Genomic DNA, 18,034 nt, shown 5'->3' with positions numbered 1-18,034 from the left:
ATCGATTTTGGAAGCGTAAGTAGTGCCTGATGTTTTAAGTTAAGTCAGTTTTCTGCATTGCTAATTTTCCCTGCATAGATCCGAAATGATATCATTGAACTCTGACGATTAAGCTGTACTGGAAATTGGTAAAAATTACTGTTGTCCGGAACATAATGCTGCATGCTGCGAGTTGCAGTTGTTTTCTTTCTAAAAACACTGTGAATGTTCAGTCCTATTGAAACTTTTAGTATTCGACTTTCTTAAACATGTGATGAATGTAAATTGCTCATTGAGTAACTGAATGTTTGTTTATTACTAGTATGAAAATGTGAAGATTTAAACAGCATATTCTACATCGAATCTTTAGTTGTTTGAAGTACTTTTTCTATGCTTCATATCATTCAAATCGACAGGAAAACTTTTTCTATAGTGTATCTACAGGCACAAGAACGAGTAGATGTTGTCCAGGATTATGATGTTCAACTGTGGCTAGAGTTTTCTGTTTGTTCTGCATTTTTAAATGCTTCAATCTGTGCCAACTTTTCCGCCATTTGTCTGTTTCGCCATGCGGTCATATAAGTCTTAGGATGAACTGGAAGTAAACCGGCGATTCCTAAAGAAAATTGTTTAAAAAATACATTATTGACTGGAACAATTGACGGCGATGGTCGCACTGTTTATTACCTAACAATTCCGCCACCGGCTTCGAAATGTGCGCCCCACTGCCTATCCAATGTCGAATGCGTTCGTAGTTAAACGAGACTAGCTGTTCATCATGCTCATTCGGAATCGGATCATAGGTGCCCACTTGTTCGATAACCGGTTGATATTGATCTTTTCGGCGCTGTAAATGTAAAGCTGTTGATTTGCTGGGCGGATTTACAAAAAGCGCTACAACTTACCTCCATTACTACGATGTGGAAAAAGGGACGGTTGGTGCATCCTTGACGAACAAAGCGTATTATTTTCGCTGATCGAGCCCAAAACCTTCCCGTACCACTTGCTGGAGCTAGCGACATTTTAATTCGAAACAATTTGTGATTTTTGCACAACTTGGTGTGTTGTTTTTATTCGGGAAACTAATCGTGTGCCGGTAGAGAAAACAACATTGAAATGACAGTTGTTACATCATCGTAATATCAGATACAACAGAGAAACGAATTCAATCGCGTGGATGACAATTTTCACAATTCAAATTCAGCAGCTTGTGGGCTACGACACAGCAGATGGTCATAGTAAACGTTATTAGCCTTCATTCAAGTGGAAATGTTTTATAGGTTCATTAGAAGATCGAATTCAACAGACCAGAATGAAATCCGTTCGCAGTGAGCAACAATTATCCAGCAAAATTCGTACAGAAAGCAAACGAAACTCTCGTATTTTAGAGAAACAAGAGAAATTAATGATAGAAATAAAAAACGCCGATCTGAGGCAAAGGGTTGCAGCAAAGCAATCGTTAGTGGACTGTTGGCGACGCAAAAACTAATGCTCGATTAGGTATGTTTCGTACTGAATTCTAAAAACAAATCCCAGAATAGATATTTGATTAATTTGCTGCTTGGTGTTTTAATTTGCCATTTAACATTTTACATAGCACTCGCCGTTTTACTCCACACGTTACCACAAACCATTGTGTAATAAACCAGGAGGCATTGGTTTCCTTAAACTCAGCACATTTGGTTTAACGGGTTTGTAGGTGATTCTTGTTCTGCAAAATGGATATTTTAATTGATAAATTTTTGGAAGAAACCGGTAACTCATATCGATTAACATACTATCCTACGGAATTGATGCTTTACTTCGAAAAACATCATATATTTGAAATCATTTTTGTGAGTATTTGATTAGTAAGACTTTATGAAATAAATATGGAAAATATAACTAATAGCTCTACATTTATCGCTTTTCTTTCATCTAGGATTTGATGATGATGTTACAAAAAGAACGACCACTCAATATTGAGGAATATATTGCCGAACATTTGGTGAACATCTCGAAGAAGTACAGCCAAATTAATACGTACGTAAGCCTTGCGGATAATGCTGGTGAGCAGTTTGAAAAAAGACGATTATTCTTGATATTAACTATTATTGAACATTACAGACACCGAAAACTTTCTTCGTACATTTCAACGTAGCGATCGATACTATCCGGTGATCAATTTAGAAGAGTCATTAAAAACGAAAACGTTTATTCAAACTCTTAACGACCGGCTGAAACATCTAAATTTGCACAATAAAAATATCGTCATGCTCGGCGATAGAAAATATTTCAGAGAAGCGAAAAAACATTTCCATTTTCATCAAACATTGCGCGCCACCAACATCAAACCATTCCACAAGCTGACTGCACATATGCTTGAGCGCACCAAACTGCTCCAAATCGAACCCCATCATTCGGTTATCAAACACGCCCAACGGATTGTGATTCTAGGTCGTCCCGGATGTGGCAAGCATCGAGTTGGAAAGTGGCTGGCTACGAAATTGAAGATTCGATTAGGTACGATCTGGCATATATGTTTTAATGTTGGGTGTTTAAAATTTATTTTCATTGTTGTGCTTATTTCAGTGTCCGTAACTGATTTAGTTGCAGAACATGAACGGAAATGGGATTGCTTCGGTAAAGCACTCGGTTGCGGATCGCTTGAAAATGTGCACACATCCGAATTAGTAACCTCCATTGTGCAACATCGACTTCTGATGCCAGATTGCCTTGAAAGTGGTTGGATATTAGTAGACTTTCCAAACAACGCCGATGATGTGAAACATTTTTTCGAGATGTTAATTTCACCCAAAATGTTAGTATTTTCAAATTAATCAAAATGCAAACCAATCATTATTATGACAAATTGCAGAGCATTATTCTTGGACACCGATGAATCCGTATGTCGGCGTAGAAAATTATCGAAAGGAAAATGTGGCCAAGTGGGCACTGATTGTTGGCAAAGCACGATATTTGAAGCAGAGGTGATGCAATGTGATTTCCAGTTGCCTTCAGTTGTTATAAATGATGTTTTTTTGTTCTTGCTTTGTTTTCAGCTAAAATTCTACAATATTCACCACCTACCAATAGTTGAAGCATTCAAACAACAACATTCTTGCGCCATGATTCGTGTTGATGGAAATCGCTCATATTCCAACATTCAGAAGTCCATCATAGATAAGCTGATGATTGGTGCGTAAATATATTCAAGCGAGTGATTCTAGGAGTGCGTTTGTGCGTTTTTCACTATCAACAGATTTGGATGAAGGAGGTTTTTCGGTCAAGAACACCACTAAGCTTACCTTCAGTTTTCAAAACTAAGTTCAACATTATCATCACCCACCCGATAACGATTTCGCCACAAAATCTGAATAAAAAAGTTAAACCTCTAAGCACCTTGTGGTATTCAGCATTTATTAAAGTGTCAAAATCAAGTTCAAAATGGTGGCTCCACACCTTGATGGTTGGACCTTCTCTTCGCGCACTGGTTTCAACTTTTTGCTGCAAACTGTCAAATTGACGGCTGCAAGTTTTCCTTACCTACCAGCGTTTTCAGGTTTAATCCCAATCTAAGCAAGAAGAACTAGTGCGCGTGAACGGTGAGAAAAATCGGTATTGGAATGGAAATAGATTCTGGTGGATGTTAGCTACAACACGAAGTGTATTAAACGTTAATTCCTTGGTGTGGGCCACTTTTCGCATCACCGTGTAAAGAAACGATTTGGTTCAGACTGTCCACTGCCTCCATTCGGATGTCTTCTTTGCTTCCTGTTTTTTTTTCTTCTCCCTGTTACGAGCGAGCAATTTTTGCTCTAGCCGAATGAGGCTCTCTCTCTCTCGCTCTCTTTCTCTCTTCCCTTGTAACACGATGTGCGCGCGCTAGCCGTCGATAGTGTGTGTGTTGAAACTGTATTCGTAGGAGCAATCGAACGAGAGTGTGAGTGAATTGGTGCAGGCTGCGCGTCGTCTGCCGGGTGTAGTATGCGTGAGTGCGCTGGTGGTGTGCGTGTGTACGAAGCTAACGCGTTGGATTGAGAGTAAGCAGATAGAACGAGATATTACTGCGGATTTTAAGCGAAAGCGGAGATGTCGAATGGTTGACTGAATATTAACGGTAAAACAATACGCACTATTCGGCCAGATGCTGATGACCCCGAGCAACGGCATAAATCGTACAATGTTATCAGTTTGATAGATAACGCGCTATAAGTGATGTTGAACGGAGTCCGGCAAATCCGGCAAATTGAAGATTTGCAACATGCGGCACCTAGCTGTGCTGCGAGAGCATTGTATTAAGATAGTTTCGCCCCAAAACACACACACACACTCACACAGCTAAGCGGTAACCAAACTCACTCACACACATGTAGCATGGGCAGAGATACTTCGCATACTTAAATTTCTACAAATGGCGTCTGGTTTTGAGCGACGTTGAACCGTACAACGACAAGGATAGTTTTTAGTTCGCCGAAGCAGACGGCCGGAGTAGTAGAGCATACGCATAAGTGGTGAGCAGCAAACGCAGCAGCAGCAGCAGCAGGCAGGCAGCAGTAAGCGAAATTTGGCACATGGTTCTTCATTTTGTTCCTTCCTTGTGTGAGCATAATGTAGCGTCCGTTTTTTAATGTACTTTTGGTAAAAGAGGAAAAAAACGCGATACAATTTCGTGGTAAAGCCCGCGATAAAAAAGAGTGTGAATCACGGTCCTCGTCGTCGTCGTGCCTTTTTTCCCCTGTCCCCAGAGATCCGTCCGTCGCTTCCACCGCACTCAGGTGCTGGCCGCTATATTCGTACGGAATGAGCCGTATAACTTTTACCGGAAGCACATCGATTTTGGAAGAAGCAATGAAGGGGGGGAATAGGGGGAAAGTGCGAAAAGCGGAAGTGACCGGTTTTTACATTGCTCCCTTAACATGCTATTCAAAGATGACCCCGTGTGCGGTGTTGCTGATGTTCCGGTACCAGTAGGAGTGGTGTGTGTGTATGTGCTTAAGTGTGGAAAATCTTTGTTGGGATATGGAATATGTGTGCTGCGAAAAAATGGGTTTTCCATGGCTACGTGATGTGAAATGCAAGGCTGCAAGATTGTTTGGAACCGTTTTTCTAACATCATCCTTATTCGCCGCATGACGTACGTGTGAAATATGGACTCCGTTTGCAGGCATCTTCCTACCAACGTTCCGACGAAATAGATGGAAGAAAATCGTCCCACCGAGCGCGGGGGCACTAGACTGGACACGGCCGTCTACGGCTACGGTACTGCGAGAGTGTGTATGGTTCGCGGTGCCTACATGAGTGCAAGAGTGTGTGCGTGTTAAGATGATTGTCAGTGATGATGATGGAGCGCAACAATGGAGAGACATGTTGATGCGTTCGATTTCTTTGGCCTCGTCGGTTCCGTCATTTATATCCATCTTTCCGGCGTCGGCGACGGCGGCGGCAGCGATTGTGAGGCTGTTTGCTCGTGTCCCGCACCAATCGATAATTAACGCGCACGGTAGCGAAAAGCTGGCCCAACGAAACGAAACGGATGCAATGGCAACGTTTGAAGTTTTGTTCATATCTCTATATCAACTTCCCTCTGGCACCACACCAGTTGTGTGTCACCAAGGAAACGGGTTTAGCTAACGCCATCAAGTAGACCACTTCTCTTCCAGTATCGTTGATAAAACTTCCGTACACAGTCGATAACGCAAAAGCGGTGGGAACACCTTATTGTTGAGGCGCACAATAAGAGAAAATAGCATCTTTTCGGTTTTCGCTTTATTAAAAAAAATAATATTTGGATGGAAATGAACGAAAGCTGTTAAAGGTCGTTACGGGCTCTTGATTGCCGCCTCAACATTAAAGGGCTCTCGCTGTGTTAATATTACCAAGCAAATACGCTACTCAATACTCTGCTGCTTGCCAAGGGATTTGTGCTCTTTTCTCGCAGAATCTTGCCATTCTGGTTAGTTGTTCACAGTGCCTTTCGTAGAATCATCGAGTCGACGCGTATGCGTGAGTTGTGTATTGTGCTGCCAGTACTCGGTACGCGTTGCGTTAACTTTCTTGCATTAAAAAAAGGGTACAGCATTCTTCCCACACCACTTTTTGTTGTTGTTTCATGTACACGATCAAAAGGCAACATCAGCAAGAAATGCCGTTAAAGTAGACGATGGTTTAAATGAGTTGTTGTTTCTTTTGCGAGCAGCAATCTAGGGCAATGTGTTTCATTGCCGGAAAGGAAATTTTCATTTATATTAGTTTTACCCTAAAGAGTTGGTATAGCAAGCCATGAATTTAAGTTTCGTCAATCCTATCGAACTTTTGCCTGTATTTGCGTTTGATTTCTTTTTGAACAAATTGCCATAAAATGTGTTGCTCTTGTTTCGTACGATGGACATTAGTAGTTTAGTTCTACCGTACCCGATGTGGAGAAAATGGATATGTTGTGTGTTATCTCTAAAGTGCGAAGAGAAAGAGAGCAAGGAAAACATGGAAAAGTGGAGCAGTTAATAGCAGTAGAATATATGTACATCATCATGATTCCTCAGCGAGCAGCATTGAGAGCGCGCCCCTTGTGTGCATTAATATTTTGCGAGAGCATAGCACTTTGCTGCACTTTGTTGCAATCTTTCTGACGACGGAGGCTAGCAAGTTTGAGGTTTTCGTGCGACGCATTCGTCATCAACAGACAAAGGCGTACATGGCTTGCTGAGGTGGTGGTGTTGCTGTGCTGTTTTGAAGCAGTAGTTACAATTGCTGTAGTGATTGATTAAACGGCGAGGAAGAAAAGATACGGATGTGAAACAACATTAGGCAATAGGGATTTGAATTTTGCCTACAATAGGGTTAAAGATAGTTTCTTTTTCTAAATATTCTGTGCCTGTGAACGCTTCGTGAAGAGGGAATATCATCAGGTGTGTGTTTTGTTGGTACATACTTCCGGACCTGTCGTGGTGTTCGTTCGAGCGTGTGCACAAACCAGAGATTAAATCCCGTTAACCAATACCGCAGCAAATCCCGACGCAGCAGCAGCAACAGCAGCTTGAGTTGCTTAGTAGAGTGGGGGACCACACAAAAAAAAACACCACGCAAAATGTAATGAAAATGTTTTTTCTTTTGTTTTTACAGCTACTTTGTAAATACATACTGTACATATAGCGAGATGAGTACACAAACCCGTTCTGGAGGTGGCGGCGGTGGCGGCGGCGGCCGTAACAAGTCCAAGGCCAAACATCATGAAAACAAGGAAAATCTGGCCAAGGACGAAGGACAGAACCAGTCACAGCAGTATCCGAAAGGTGGTGGTTCGGCCGCGAACAATGTCAGTGGAAATGATGGGTCAGCTGGTACTGGTGTTTCCGTTGGCGGTGGCAAAGGAGGCGACCATCATAAACAGAAGGGCAGCGCAGGCCACAAGGGCACAGATAATGCGGCACCGAAGGTTGTTGATGTGAAGGAAAAGCAGCAGAAGGAAACCGGTGGCGGCGGTAATGCCGGCAGCAACAACGAAAAATCCGGCGGTTCTACAGGAGTGTCCTCCAGTGCTGGTGGGGCCGGTACCGGTGGTCCATCCGCTACTCACACTGCGGTAAAGGCAAAGCAACCGACCGCCGAACAGATCCGCATTGCTCAGATCACAGACATCAAGAGCGGCATGGATGATCCGAAGATTCAGGAGAAAATCCAAAGCCTGATGGAAACGACGCAACGCTCCGAGGAGGAGGTGTGCTGCGCGCTACAGGAGTGTGACAGCGATCTCGATCGGGCGGTCATCTTTCTGCTTGAGACGCTCCCGGTCGGTGCGTTTGCGACTACGTCCAAAAAGAAAAAGAGCAAATCTCAGGCGGCGGCTCAGAAGGACGGTGATGACGGTGACTGGGATACGGTTGGGCCGGTTACCGTCGGTGGAACCGGTGTCCAGCTCGGTGGCATCAATGTGGATCTGAAGGAGCAGCAGCGCCGCGGTGGCAATCGGGGCGGCCCGGGCAACCAACGTTCCGCCGGTGGTCCTGGTCGTGGTGGCCGTGCGGGAGGCTATCGTGACGGTGGTGGCGATCGTGATCGGGATCGCGACCGTAACGGTTACGATAAGGGCGGGGAGGGCGGTGGCTACCGTAACCGGGCGGGAGGTGATGGAGGTCGTATGCGGGGTGGTCGCGATGGCGGTGGTCCGGGTGGTCCGGGTCGCGGTAACTACGGATCGCGAGGTGGTCGTGGCGGTGGTCCGCGGCTTGGCACTCGTGGGCCGGGATCGCGGGACCAGAACCGAGGCTCGCGGATGATGAACAGCGATCATCAGGAGATCGACTCATGGGAGCCGGTCACAACGCCGGCAAACGCAAACGATCTCAAGCCGGAGGAGTGTACGGCGTTCACCGATACGTGGGGCGACTGGGACAACGAAGAGTATACGGGTTCGTTGTCGGATACCAAAGTTTTTACGGCAAGCAGCACTGCGGGAACGGGCCCAACTACTGCACCAGGCGCACAGCAGCAGCAGTCGCAGCAGCAATCCACGCAAACAGGCGTACCAACGGCGGGTTCCAGTGAGTGGCGCATGTTTGCAAAGCAATGGATGTTGTTTCGATTGCATGTTTTACTAAATTTATGATCTGCTTTTTTCCTTCTAGATGCCACGGAGCTAGCGGCGCCGCCGGGATTGGAGCAGCAGGTGCTAAATCCACCGCCGCCCAAAGACACGGAGCTGGTGCAACAGTACAGCACGACCGTCGTGTCGAGTACGGCTACTGCTGCGGTAGCGGCCGGTGGTGCCGGTACTGGTGGTGTGGCTGGCGTTGTGCCTCAGTATTCGGATCTGCACGCAGGCACACCGAACGCTACGACGGCCGCCCAGCACCTGCGACAGGCACTCGACATGCCACCGATGAACACGTCCTCATCCCTCTCTGCAGAACAAAGTCAGTATTTTAGCACATTATCATCTCAGAATTCCAATCTCCAGCCAGCGCCGGGCGCCGTCGGTTTCCAGCAGGGCGCGCAGCCGGGCACGGGCCCGTCGCAGCAGCAGCAACCCGCATCCGTATCGCAAGCGCAACAGCCCCAGCCGCCCCAAACTAATTCCGTGCAATATCCGACCGCTTACGTTGGGGGAGCGAACGAAGCGGTAGCCGGGGCACCGACGAGTTATGCGGCGGCGGCCACCCAGCAACCGCCGGTGCGGCGGCAGCAACGAGCCAGGGTACCGCCACCCTCGAAGATCCCATCCACTGCTGTCGAAATGCCGGGCGACAATATGAACAACATTGGCTACCTGGATGTGCAGTTCGGTGGCCTTGACTTCGGTGCGGACGATTCGTTCGATGCGGTGGTATCGGACAAGTTTAACACCACCGGAGGTAGCGGAGGAGGCGGTGGTGGTGCGGGTGGCGTCATGGACCAATCGTCGTCAGCCGGACAGGCTTCGGTGGTGTCGCAAGCGACACAGTCGGTCGGTCAGCCCCAGGCGTCCCAAACCCAGACTGTGCAGCAGCAGCAAGGTGCGCAGGTGCCGCAAGCATCGGTCGGTGTGCAACCTCCACCAACGCAAAGTCAGTTGCAGCAGCAACAGGTCGTTTCACAACCTCCGCAGCAAGCCGTCCAGCAGCCGGATGTGAATGACTACCAGTCGAAGGTTGGCGGAGGTGTGGTCGCGGGTAGCGTTGTTGTGCCGAACAATTTGCAGCCGAAACCGTCCAACCTGCCCGTCGCACCCGGTTTGGCATCGTCGCAGATTATGCCGGGACAGGGTGGAGCGGAAGCGCTTTCCGCTCAGAACGATGCGCTTACCAACAGCTACTCGCAGCGCAACAATGCAGCGGGTTCGGTGTCCACGTCCGTTAGTGCGGGTGTAAACTCCATGAGCAATGCGGCAGCGGGTAGGGAAAACATTCGAAAAGCGCATTTAAATATGTATACTATTAAAATGTTTTATTTTATTTTTTTAAACAGCGCTTGATCAGCTGACGAAATCGGATCCTTACGGTCAATCGGCCGGTACAAACACGGCACTGACCGGTGGCTACCAGAACGCACCTTACTCGTCTACGCAAACGAATAAAGCGCAGTCGTATCCTCCTACCGGTGCGCCGCAAGCGTACAACAACTTGAGTTATTCTACCAACCAGGTAAGAACGCTATAGATAGTCGGCTTTAGAAGCGTTTAGAGGAGTGTAACGTGTATTAATAAAGCAATTCGTTTTATACCCTCCGTATTGCAGGTCACGAATGCCTATCCTCCATCGACGAATAACTACGGTTCGTACAACCAGGGTAATGTGAATGCTTACCAGCCGCCCAGCAATAGCGTGACCAACAACGTTGTACCGAATAACAACACGGGCAACTCCGTCGGTGGTGTGTCGAATCAATCGAACCTGCCGGTCAACAATAACGCCGTGAACAGCAGGTGAGTGACCAAGAGATCTGACCGATTGTTTCTCCCTTGTGCTAGCAGTTTTTTGTCCTCAAGTGTCCTTAAAACATCTGTGACATACGGATGTGCATTTGATTTCCGTTTACTAAATAACGAAACGAATGGAAAATCCTACTGTTTGAAACTAACAAATTACAATCCTCTTATTCAATGTCTTATTTGTCGTATGTGCCGTCGTCGATCCTGTGGTGCAGCTCGAACAATAATTCCGGTGGCTACCTGTCCAGCCAGTATCCCGTTAGCCAGACGTCGTCTGCCTTCCCGTCACAGCAGAACTATCAGAACAGTTCGCAGAACGTGTACGGAAATGCCGGACTCAGCGGCAACACAGGGTAAGTGTTTTGGGCAGTGTGTTACTGGTGGCGTGTAGGAACTGAAAAAAAGCTGTACTTTGCTGCTGCTTGTTTGTGTGTTGCTTCCTGTGATATGGTGTGTGGGCATTGTAAGGGTCACAATTTTTCCTCCTGCTTGGATAAGTTTCGGACACGGTATGGTATGCGTGTATGTGTGTGAGTGTACGTAAATAGCTTTCGTTTGATCAACTTACATTCCTAAGTTTCGCGAATATACATATGTTGGTTGTGTTTCTTTTTGGTCTTGGACCGGATGTGTTGGCATCCGGACGAAAAATGGATGTTATTTTGTTGTTAAAAATTGCTTTTAAAATGAATTTTTTTTAACTTTATTTACTAACAATTTCGATTGTCGATTTATAACTGTGCACGCATATGATAATCAGTATCGATCTACTTCTGCCATAGGCTGTATCCATTAAAAAAGTAAAACATTCAGCCAAATTTGAAGCACATTTTTCATTGTTGATTTATATTGGGAGCCTCTTCCTACTTTTTTGTTTTGTTTTGTAACATTTTTGAACGGAATTTGCCGAACGCAACTCATCAAATTTTATAGAGGAATGCTTGTCATATTTATCGTTCACCTGGTGTGTGTCCTCTTCATGTTGAGTCATTGATCCTTTATTTATTAGCTTGATATGTTCATGGTCGCGGTTTTACTTTTCATTTGCCAACACGCAAAATATTTCGATTGCTTTAGCTATCGCTCTTTTTATAATATTAAATAAAAAATTGATACGAAAACAAATCAAACTTAGATTCATGAAACTGAGTGACTCTGAAACACTGTTGTAATATTTAATCTTTTGGGAGTTGACTCTTGATTTGAATTATTCTTCCCTGAAGATTCATATGAATGATTCTTTTCATAAAATTCATTAACCACCTCACCACAAGTGTAGCAAAACATCAAAATAACATTTTGCAGAAAATGAAACGCCAATATCCAATTCGAACGCTTTGAGTTCCCTTACAAAAACATAATCGCTTCCCTTCACTACAACCACTCCGAACCCTCTCTAGGTATTCTGGAAGCACAAACACTACATCCGGCCAGTATGGTAGTAATTTTAGCTCGTCGAAACTGAAGGACACGCCGGTGGTTTCAACGCCATTCGAAAGGTAGGTTTGTCTTGTCTCGTCAATTAAACATTTATTCTTCTTTTTTTATATGTATATTAATAGGCTACTGCTGCAACTCATACCCGGGTGCATTCTCCTTCTCTCGTTTATGTTTGTTATTTTCGGCTTGAAAACAATCTTTTACGCTGTTCACCAATGTATAACACATTTACTTTATTTGTAAGATGCTTTTATTTTGCTTTTATTCATCATTTTTCTGTTCAAAAACCTCTTTTCGTCGAATGTTTTCCTATCCAATTTGTTGTGTTTTTCTGTTTGTCTTTCCATTACTCTACATAATTTGGATGAGAAATTGTATACCGCAAGAGAATACCGCATCTCATTCTTAATATTTATATATCTTTTAAAGTGAATGAATGTCTATACAAATAGTCAAATACATTTGAAAACGAATGTATATCAACCGATGAGCCAAATCGATTTCAAAATGAAGCATTGTTTGTACACATTTCAATGTTGCTTATAGTTAATAGAAAAAAGAATTATGTTTTAGTAATTTATTGGATGAAATTGATTGTACTCTGTTTTTTTTTATAATTATATTCTTTTTTTAATTGTTGCTAGTAATTATCTGAACGTTAGTATATGTGATGTTACCCTAAGTTGATGGAAAATAGGTTTCACATGTGTTTTGTTTTTTACCTTCTTGTTGCAGTGTGGCATCCAGCACGGTTTCGAACAGTAGTACGAATAATTCCAACAATAATGTAACCAGTTCGTCTTCGCTGCCCATCAGTTCCGTGGTATCCACGACAAGTAAGTGTGGCGTACAATTTTCACGACCAACCCCTTCGTAATGTCTAACGCATTTGTTTGTTTCCCAAATTTGTTTTCTTGCAGCGAAAAGCAGCACTAGTACCAGCGGCACGGGTGTGGTTACCAACATGCCATTGGTTAATCCGTACATTCAGGCACCGGGAATGCCATTCTATCAGCAGGCCGCTGTCTATTCGTACGAAGATCTGCAGCTAATGCAGCAGCGTCTGCCGCACGTGCCTGGCTTTTACGACATCAACTACCAGACGCCTACGAGTCTCGGCGCGGCCGGTGTACGCGATGCGAACCTCGGTTCCGTCGCGTACTCGACCATGTCCGATGGTCGGTTCACGCGAACCGACAACAACTCGTCACCTGTTAGTAATGTTCCCAGTTCCTTGTCCCAACAAACAGGGTCTGGTGGTCCTATGTTGAACCTGCCATACGCTTATTTTTACGGCGGCAATATGATGCCGGCCAGCGGCTTCCAATATGGCACACCTGTCTATCCTGTTAGTAGTATTTAGCTCTAGTAACGTACGATAGCGCATATGAATGTAGAAATGTTGACCGTTTTGTATCTTTTTTGCATGTTTCTCCATCATCCACCACAACTTCCTACCACCAAATCATCTCTGCTACCACCAACACGCGAACGGAACGCCCTCCGTACATCAACGAATTGTGATGCCCGCCATCAATCCGGATATGATGGAACCGTACATCCTACACAATCCATAAAATACTCCAAACGCCTTCCACTCACCCTTTTAAAATTCCTTTCCTTTACGAAATCTTCCAATTCTGGCTGTAAAATCAAAACGATTCGATCTCTAAATGCACACCAAACGAAATTACCTAAATTACCTGCCTAAAAAAAATCAACAAATCAAAATTACCATCCATCACCCATAAACATCATCCTCACCAACAGCAACAGATGCCCACAAACGCGGCAACATCCGGCGGTCAGTTCCAGAAGCCTGCGTATAACACGGGAGGATATGGTTCGGCAACCGGCTATGATACGCTCGGTCAATCGGGGCAGGACTATAACAAGAATGCCTACCAAGCGTCGATCGTGGGACAACAGCAATCGAAGGGTCAAACGGTGGCCAATCCGCAGTCCGGCACGGGCAGTGGATCCGATATGGCACCGTCAATGTATGGTAAAAATCATGTGGCAATTAACAAAGTCAATGTAAGTAAAATTTTTAAAAATATTTTCCGAACCGGAAAATCAAACCTCTCCCAATTATGATATGTAACTTCAAATTCATTCTTTTGTTACCCTGTTTTGTCTGTTTCTGCTTGAATAGTATGACAAACAATCGTTCCATTCTGGAACTCCGCCGCCGTACAACATTGCCGGAACACAGACGGCTGGAACTACTTCCGCACAACCCTACGGGCAGCATCTGGCGTACATACCAACGATGGCTACGCATCACAATATCAACATGCATCAAAACATGCATCAGGTAAAGTGACGTAAAGACGTTGTCGTACTAAAGAGAGGGGAAAGCAAATTCCAATCCGATGTAATGAATGGACAACTTTTCCATTTCCCAATGCAGGATTCCAACAGCAGCGGTCAAAGACCACAGACTAACAACCAGGGAAAGACTGGCAGCAAGCAGCAAGGCTACTCTTCGTCTACTTATTGGACTGGGCAGAATTAAAATCGTGAGGGAAGGGAAATAGCAACAGCTAGAACAGAAAGCGCTATAATAATGTAAAAAAAACATGTGGTAGTGTGTTTTCGATAGATTCTTTCCAATAATAAACAAAACAGCAACACACATCCAAAAACAAAACACAATTGAAAAAAAACACACACACAGACACACTTACACAAACATACATACGGACCGATGGAAAGGACAACAAAAAGGGATATGGCAAAAACACAGCAGCGATCGAAGCGATTAAAAACAGTACGTGTGTGAGAGAGAAAAAGAGAGCATGCAGGTGACAGAGAAGGATATAGGAAAGGACATAATATATTTAGTGTCAGCTGATCATCGGTGTCCGTTGATCTCTTATACGGAAGGAATGGTTCCATTTTACGTTTATAACTCGCGCATAACATACCATACGCATATGCATGATACATAAAACTCGAGATAGTATCGTACATAAAAAAATAAACCCATTTTTCATACATAAAGACAAGCGGAAGAAGCAAACAAATACAAATTTAAAATACTTAATTCAAACTCACCAGAGCGAATGGCCATTTTTTGTTGTACGAGAGATGAGAGTGAGGATCAAGGGTCCGGTGACGACGAGAGCCTTAACTATTTGCTACTAATTAACGCTTTAAACGAGACGCTGGTTTTGGTTTCCCTTTTTGTGTTTTATCGTTGTTGTGTCCCCAGCAGTATCCGTGGATAGTAGAGCACGGCATTACGGCAAATGTCGTTATCGTTTGGACAGGTTCGTTTCTAATTGGCGGCAAACCGTCCCTTAGGGTTTGTCTTTGATAATAGTGTGCGCTATTTGTGATGAGATCTGATCTAGTTCATGACACACGGAAAAGAAGGACACTCCTCGCTGGTTGAAGGTGTATTGTGTCCCTCGTCCTCGCGAAGGATCGATTGCTGATTTATGTTTAAGTATGTGTGTACGCGTTTGGAATAATTTTAGAAACGTTTTCGTTTTCCTCTAAGTGACATAACATAACCGTTGTCAGACGATAGCAAATATCAACCACACTCTAAATCGGACGCAAACGACTTTACCATGCATGTGTGCTTGCTGTAAATTGGTATAGATGCACAATAAGCATATACAAATTGAAAGTGGAAGAAAGCGATCCATGTCGCTTGCACACATACGCTCACACACACTCACACACCCACACTACGTGATCTCTGGAATATTGAATGGAGCGAATCGATTCGAATGCTACACTATCCATCTTTGTGTTGGAGTAAGGAATGACGTATAATCTGAATGACTAATGATAGAATAATGACGAATCAAATAATGAAATTGGCGCTACAATACAGACTGAATCAATGAAATCTATGAAATTGAGTGTTTCTTTTCCCTGTACGAACTAAATAAAGAGGCTGGCTGGTCACGCGAATGGTAATCAATGTTTGGGTACACTTATCAGAGGTTAGTATGCAGTTTGCGTTTTCAAAATATCACCACTATGTAAAACTAAGTGAAGAAATTTTGACTGCCGTCTATTTGCTTTTATTTGTCATTAAACATATTTCATGAAATGAAATAAAACAGCCTGTACATGGGCTGCATGGAACTACATAACTTTAGTCATAAATTAGTATCATAAATTGAGAAACAGTTTAAATTTTCTCACTTGAATTCAAGCCCTGCATTGCCCAAAAAAGCTGTTGTTTGTGACGTTTACTCATAAGGCTAACGTTTGTTACTTGGGTACGAGATTTGCACCACGTCAGACGTAAGACGTTATGATAAACAAATTCTGAAACGTCAAACGCAAAAAAGTACACAAAACGTAAACAAAGGTGCCGGAAGTTGTAGATTCTACGATATTTTGCTGCAATATTTACCCTCCATGTAACGGAAGTAAGAAATCTATTACCAATAGAACCTTTGCATGTTTCACTAACTACAGTATCTGTATTTTAGGCCGCAGAAACTGCAATAGAAATGGACGCTCAACAGCAAAGCATTATAGCGCCGAAGATGTTTATTAACATCAGTGTCCTTTCGATTGCGCTGAACTCGTCGTTTTTTGGTTATTTGCTCTACAGCAACCGTCTGTATGATGTAGGAAAGTGTTGTTCATCCGCTGTGCTGCTAATTTTACCACTCTCGGAGGTATTGAAACATTTGTACATCAAACGCACCTTTCAACTAGAAACCGGACCGAAACCCACCGCACAACCATCGACTGGAAGGGGCTCGGGAGCAGCGAATGCAAAAGTCACCAAAGCACTCTGGAGCGAATGGTTTGGTTCTGCGGTTCTATTTGCACTGGCCACACTTTTCTATGCTTTCATATGCGTTGTCGTTGGTGCACCACTGGATCAGTATGAAGAAACGCTATCCCTAGCAGTGACACTGACGACTGTAACCATATTTCCGATCATTCTGCTCATTGGGCAATCGCAAACCTATCAACTGCTGCTATCGGAAACGCTGGAATTGAAGAGCCCGCTCGCGAACAGTTACTTAAACTTGCTTAAGAACAATTGTATTGGTGTGATTTTGGGTGCCTGGGGAGCGTCAGTTGTAGCACCGCTAGATTGGGATCGACCATGGCAAGTCTATCCCATCCCCAATGTGGTCGGCTCTATAGGAGGACTGTTCGGGATGAATGTGTTTAATCTGCTGAGCACGTCGTACATTGCTATGTACCGCAACCGGCGAAGCAAAACTCCGTAACACTACAGTATTCGTGCCACAAAGGAATGCATATCTAGTCTTGTAAGCCAAAATAAACCTTAATCCATATAAATAATGATAGCTTTGGATGGTTGAATGAATTGTATAAAAAGAATCTCAACATCCGATGAAGTAGATCATTTGCATATTTCCATCCCTTGTGTAATAATTTCGCTGCTTATACATAGTTTAGTAGATAAATGAAATAAGTTTCTTTTCACTCAAATAATGCTTTAAATAAAAAAAGAACAAAAAATAATAAAAAAATTTAAAAAAATCTAAAAATTTGAAAATCTCCTAAGCCTATAGCCTTAGCTTTTTTTTTGGGAAATTTAGAAAAAATTTATAAATTGATTTATTTTTATGCAATTTGAATTTAAGTATGTAGTGACGGGGTTAAGCTCTTTTTAATAATATACAGCAAATACTATTCCAACTTTCACGTAGTCAATGGATAAAACATGAAATGTTGTGCTCACTACGAGCAGATAATTGCCGTTAAGCTTTATGCTTATTATGCACCTCAGCGAGTGCATGAGATTGATTCGAAAATGACTGTATTAGGTAATAAGCAGGTAACTACATGTGGCCGAATGCAGTTACACTCCCAGAGGGGTGTTTGTTTTTTTTTTATTAAATCTTTATTACCGTTTTACACCGTAGGTCAGGTCTTCGGGCGTTTCATTCATCATTGTGTGAACTTTCCGTTTTGGGTCGTTTATTGAATTTTTGTTGTTGCGATGATTGGGTGCAATTGGAATTTCCTGATGTGCCCGTTTCGGACGATCGTTGCTGACCATGAACAGACTTGCCCTTTGTTTGTTGAAGATCAGTTACATCTGATATACAGGCGCTTCCCCGGCTTCGGCTATGGGAAGGAATGAATTTTTACAACCGACATTTGCACGCCTTGCTTTTTTGAAATAAAAAAAACACACACACACCTTTTCCGTCCCATCATGATCATCATCCCACACGCCCGCGGCTCGTTACGGGTCGCAAGTGTTAACGA

At 43.7% G+C, this 18,034-nt stretch overlaps 4 protein-coding genes across 4 annotated transcripts; 3 read left to right on the top strand and 1 right to left on the bottom strand.

Annotated features, from left to right (window-relative positions):
- Positions 1 to 271: 271 nt before the first annotated feature.
- On the bottom strand, positions 272 to 1,102 carry LOC125770532 (probable 28S ribosomal protein S16, mitochondrial). The gene is made up of 3 exons (XM_049440240.1): positions 885 to 1,102; positions 667 to 826; positions 272 to 595 (listed from the first exon to the last, which is right to left on the bottom strand). The coding sequence occupies exons 1-3, from the start codon at positions 999 to 1,001 to the stop codon at positions 462 to 464; spliced, it is 411 nt and encodes a 136-aa protein (XP_049296197.1). The 5' UTR covers positions 1,002 to 1,102; the 3' UTR covers positions 272 to 461.
- A 115-nt stretch (positions 1,103 to 1,217) lies between these two features.
- On the top strand, positions 1,218 to 3,356 carry LOC125770479 (uncharacterized). Its single transcript, XM_049440167.1, has 7 exons — positions 1,218 to 1,479; positions 1,577 to 1,814; positions 1,901 to 2,027; positions 2,086 to 2,481; positions 2,551 to 2,779; positions 2,837 to 2,948; positions 3,021 to 3,356. The coding sequence occupies exons 2-7, from the start codon at positions 1,698 to 1,700 to the stop codon at positions 3,162 to 3,164; spliced, it is 1,125 nt and encodes a 374-aa protein (XP_049296124.1). The 5' UTR covers positions 1,218 to 1,479; positions 1,577 to 1,697; the 3' UTR covers positions 3,165 to 3,356.
- A 3,724-nt stretch (positions 3,357 to 7,080) lies between these two features.
- Positions 7,081 to 15,743, top strand: LOC125770413 (protein lingerer-like). The gene is made up of 10 exons (XM_049439942.1): positions 7,081 to 8,498; positions 8,583 to 9,827; positions 9,901 to 10,076; positions 10,170 to 10,357; positions 10,579 to 10,716; positions 12,539 to 12,639; positions 12,724 to 13,151; positions 13,574 to 13,840; positions 13,959 to 14,120; positions 14,217 to 15,743. Exons 1-10 carry the CDS (start codon positions 7,115 to 7,117, stop codon positions 14,319 to 14,321), a joined length of 4,194 nt encoding a protein of 1,397 aa, XP_049295899.1. The 5' UTR covers positions 7,081 to 7,114; the 3' UTR covers positions 14,322 to 15,743.
- Positions 15,744 to 16,079: 336 nt separating this feature from the next.
- On the top strand, positions 16,080 to 17,103 carry LOC125770499 (phosphatidylinositol-glycan biosynthesis class F protein). Its single transcript, XM_049440197.1, has 2 exons — positions 16,080 to 16,200; positions 16,264 to 17,103. Exon 2 carries the CDS (start codon positions 16,285 to 16,287, stop codon positions 17,020 to 17,022), a length of 738 nt encoding a protein of 245 aa, XP_049296154.1. The 5' UTR covers positions 16,080 to 16,200; positions 16,264 to 16,284; the 3' UTR covers positions 17,023 to 17,103.
- Positions 17,104 to 18,034: the final 931 nt, after the last annotated feature.

This window comes from Anopheles funestus, chromosome 3RL (genome assembly GCF_943734845.2).
Source record: "Anopheles funestus chromosome 3RL, idAnoFuneDA-416_04, whole genome shotgun sequence".
Classification (NCBI taxonomy): Eukaryota; Metazoa; Arthropoda; class Insecta; order Diptera; family Culicidae; genus Anopheles; species Anopheles funestus.
Note: the sequence above shows the minus strand (reverse complement) of the source record. Positions and strands in the feature narration are given on the sequence as shown.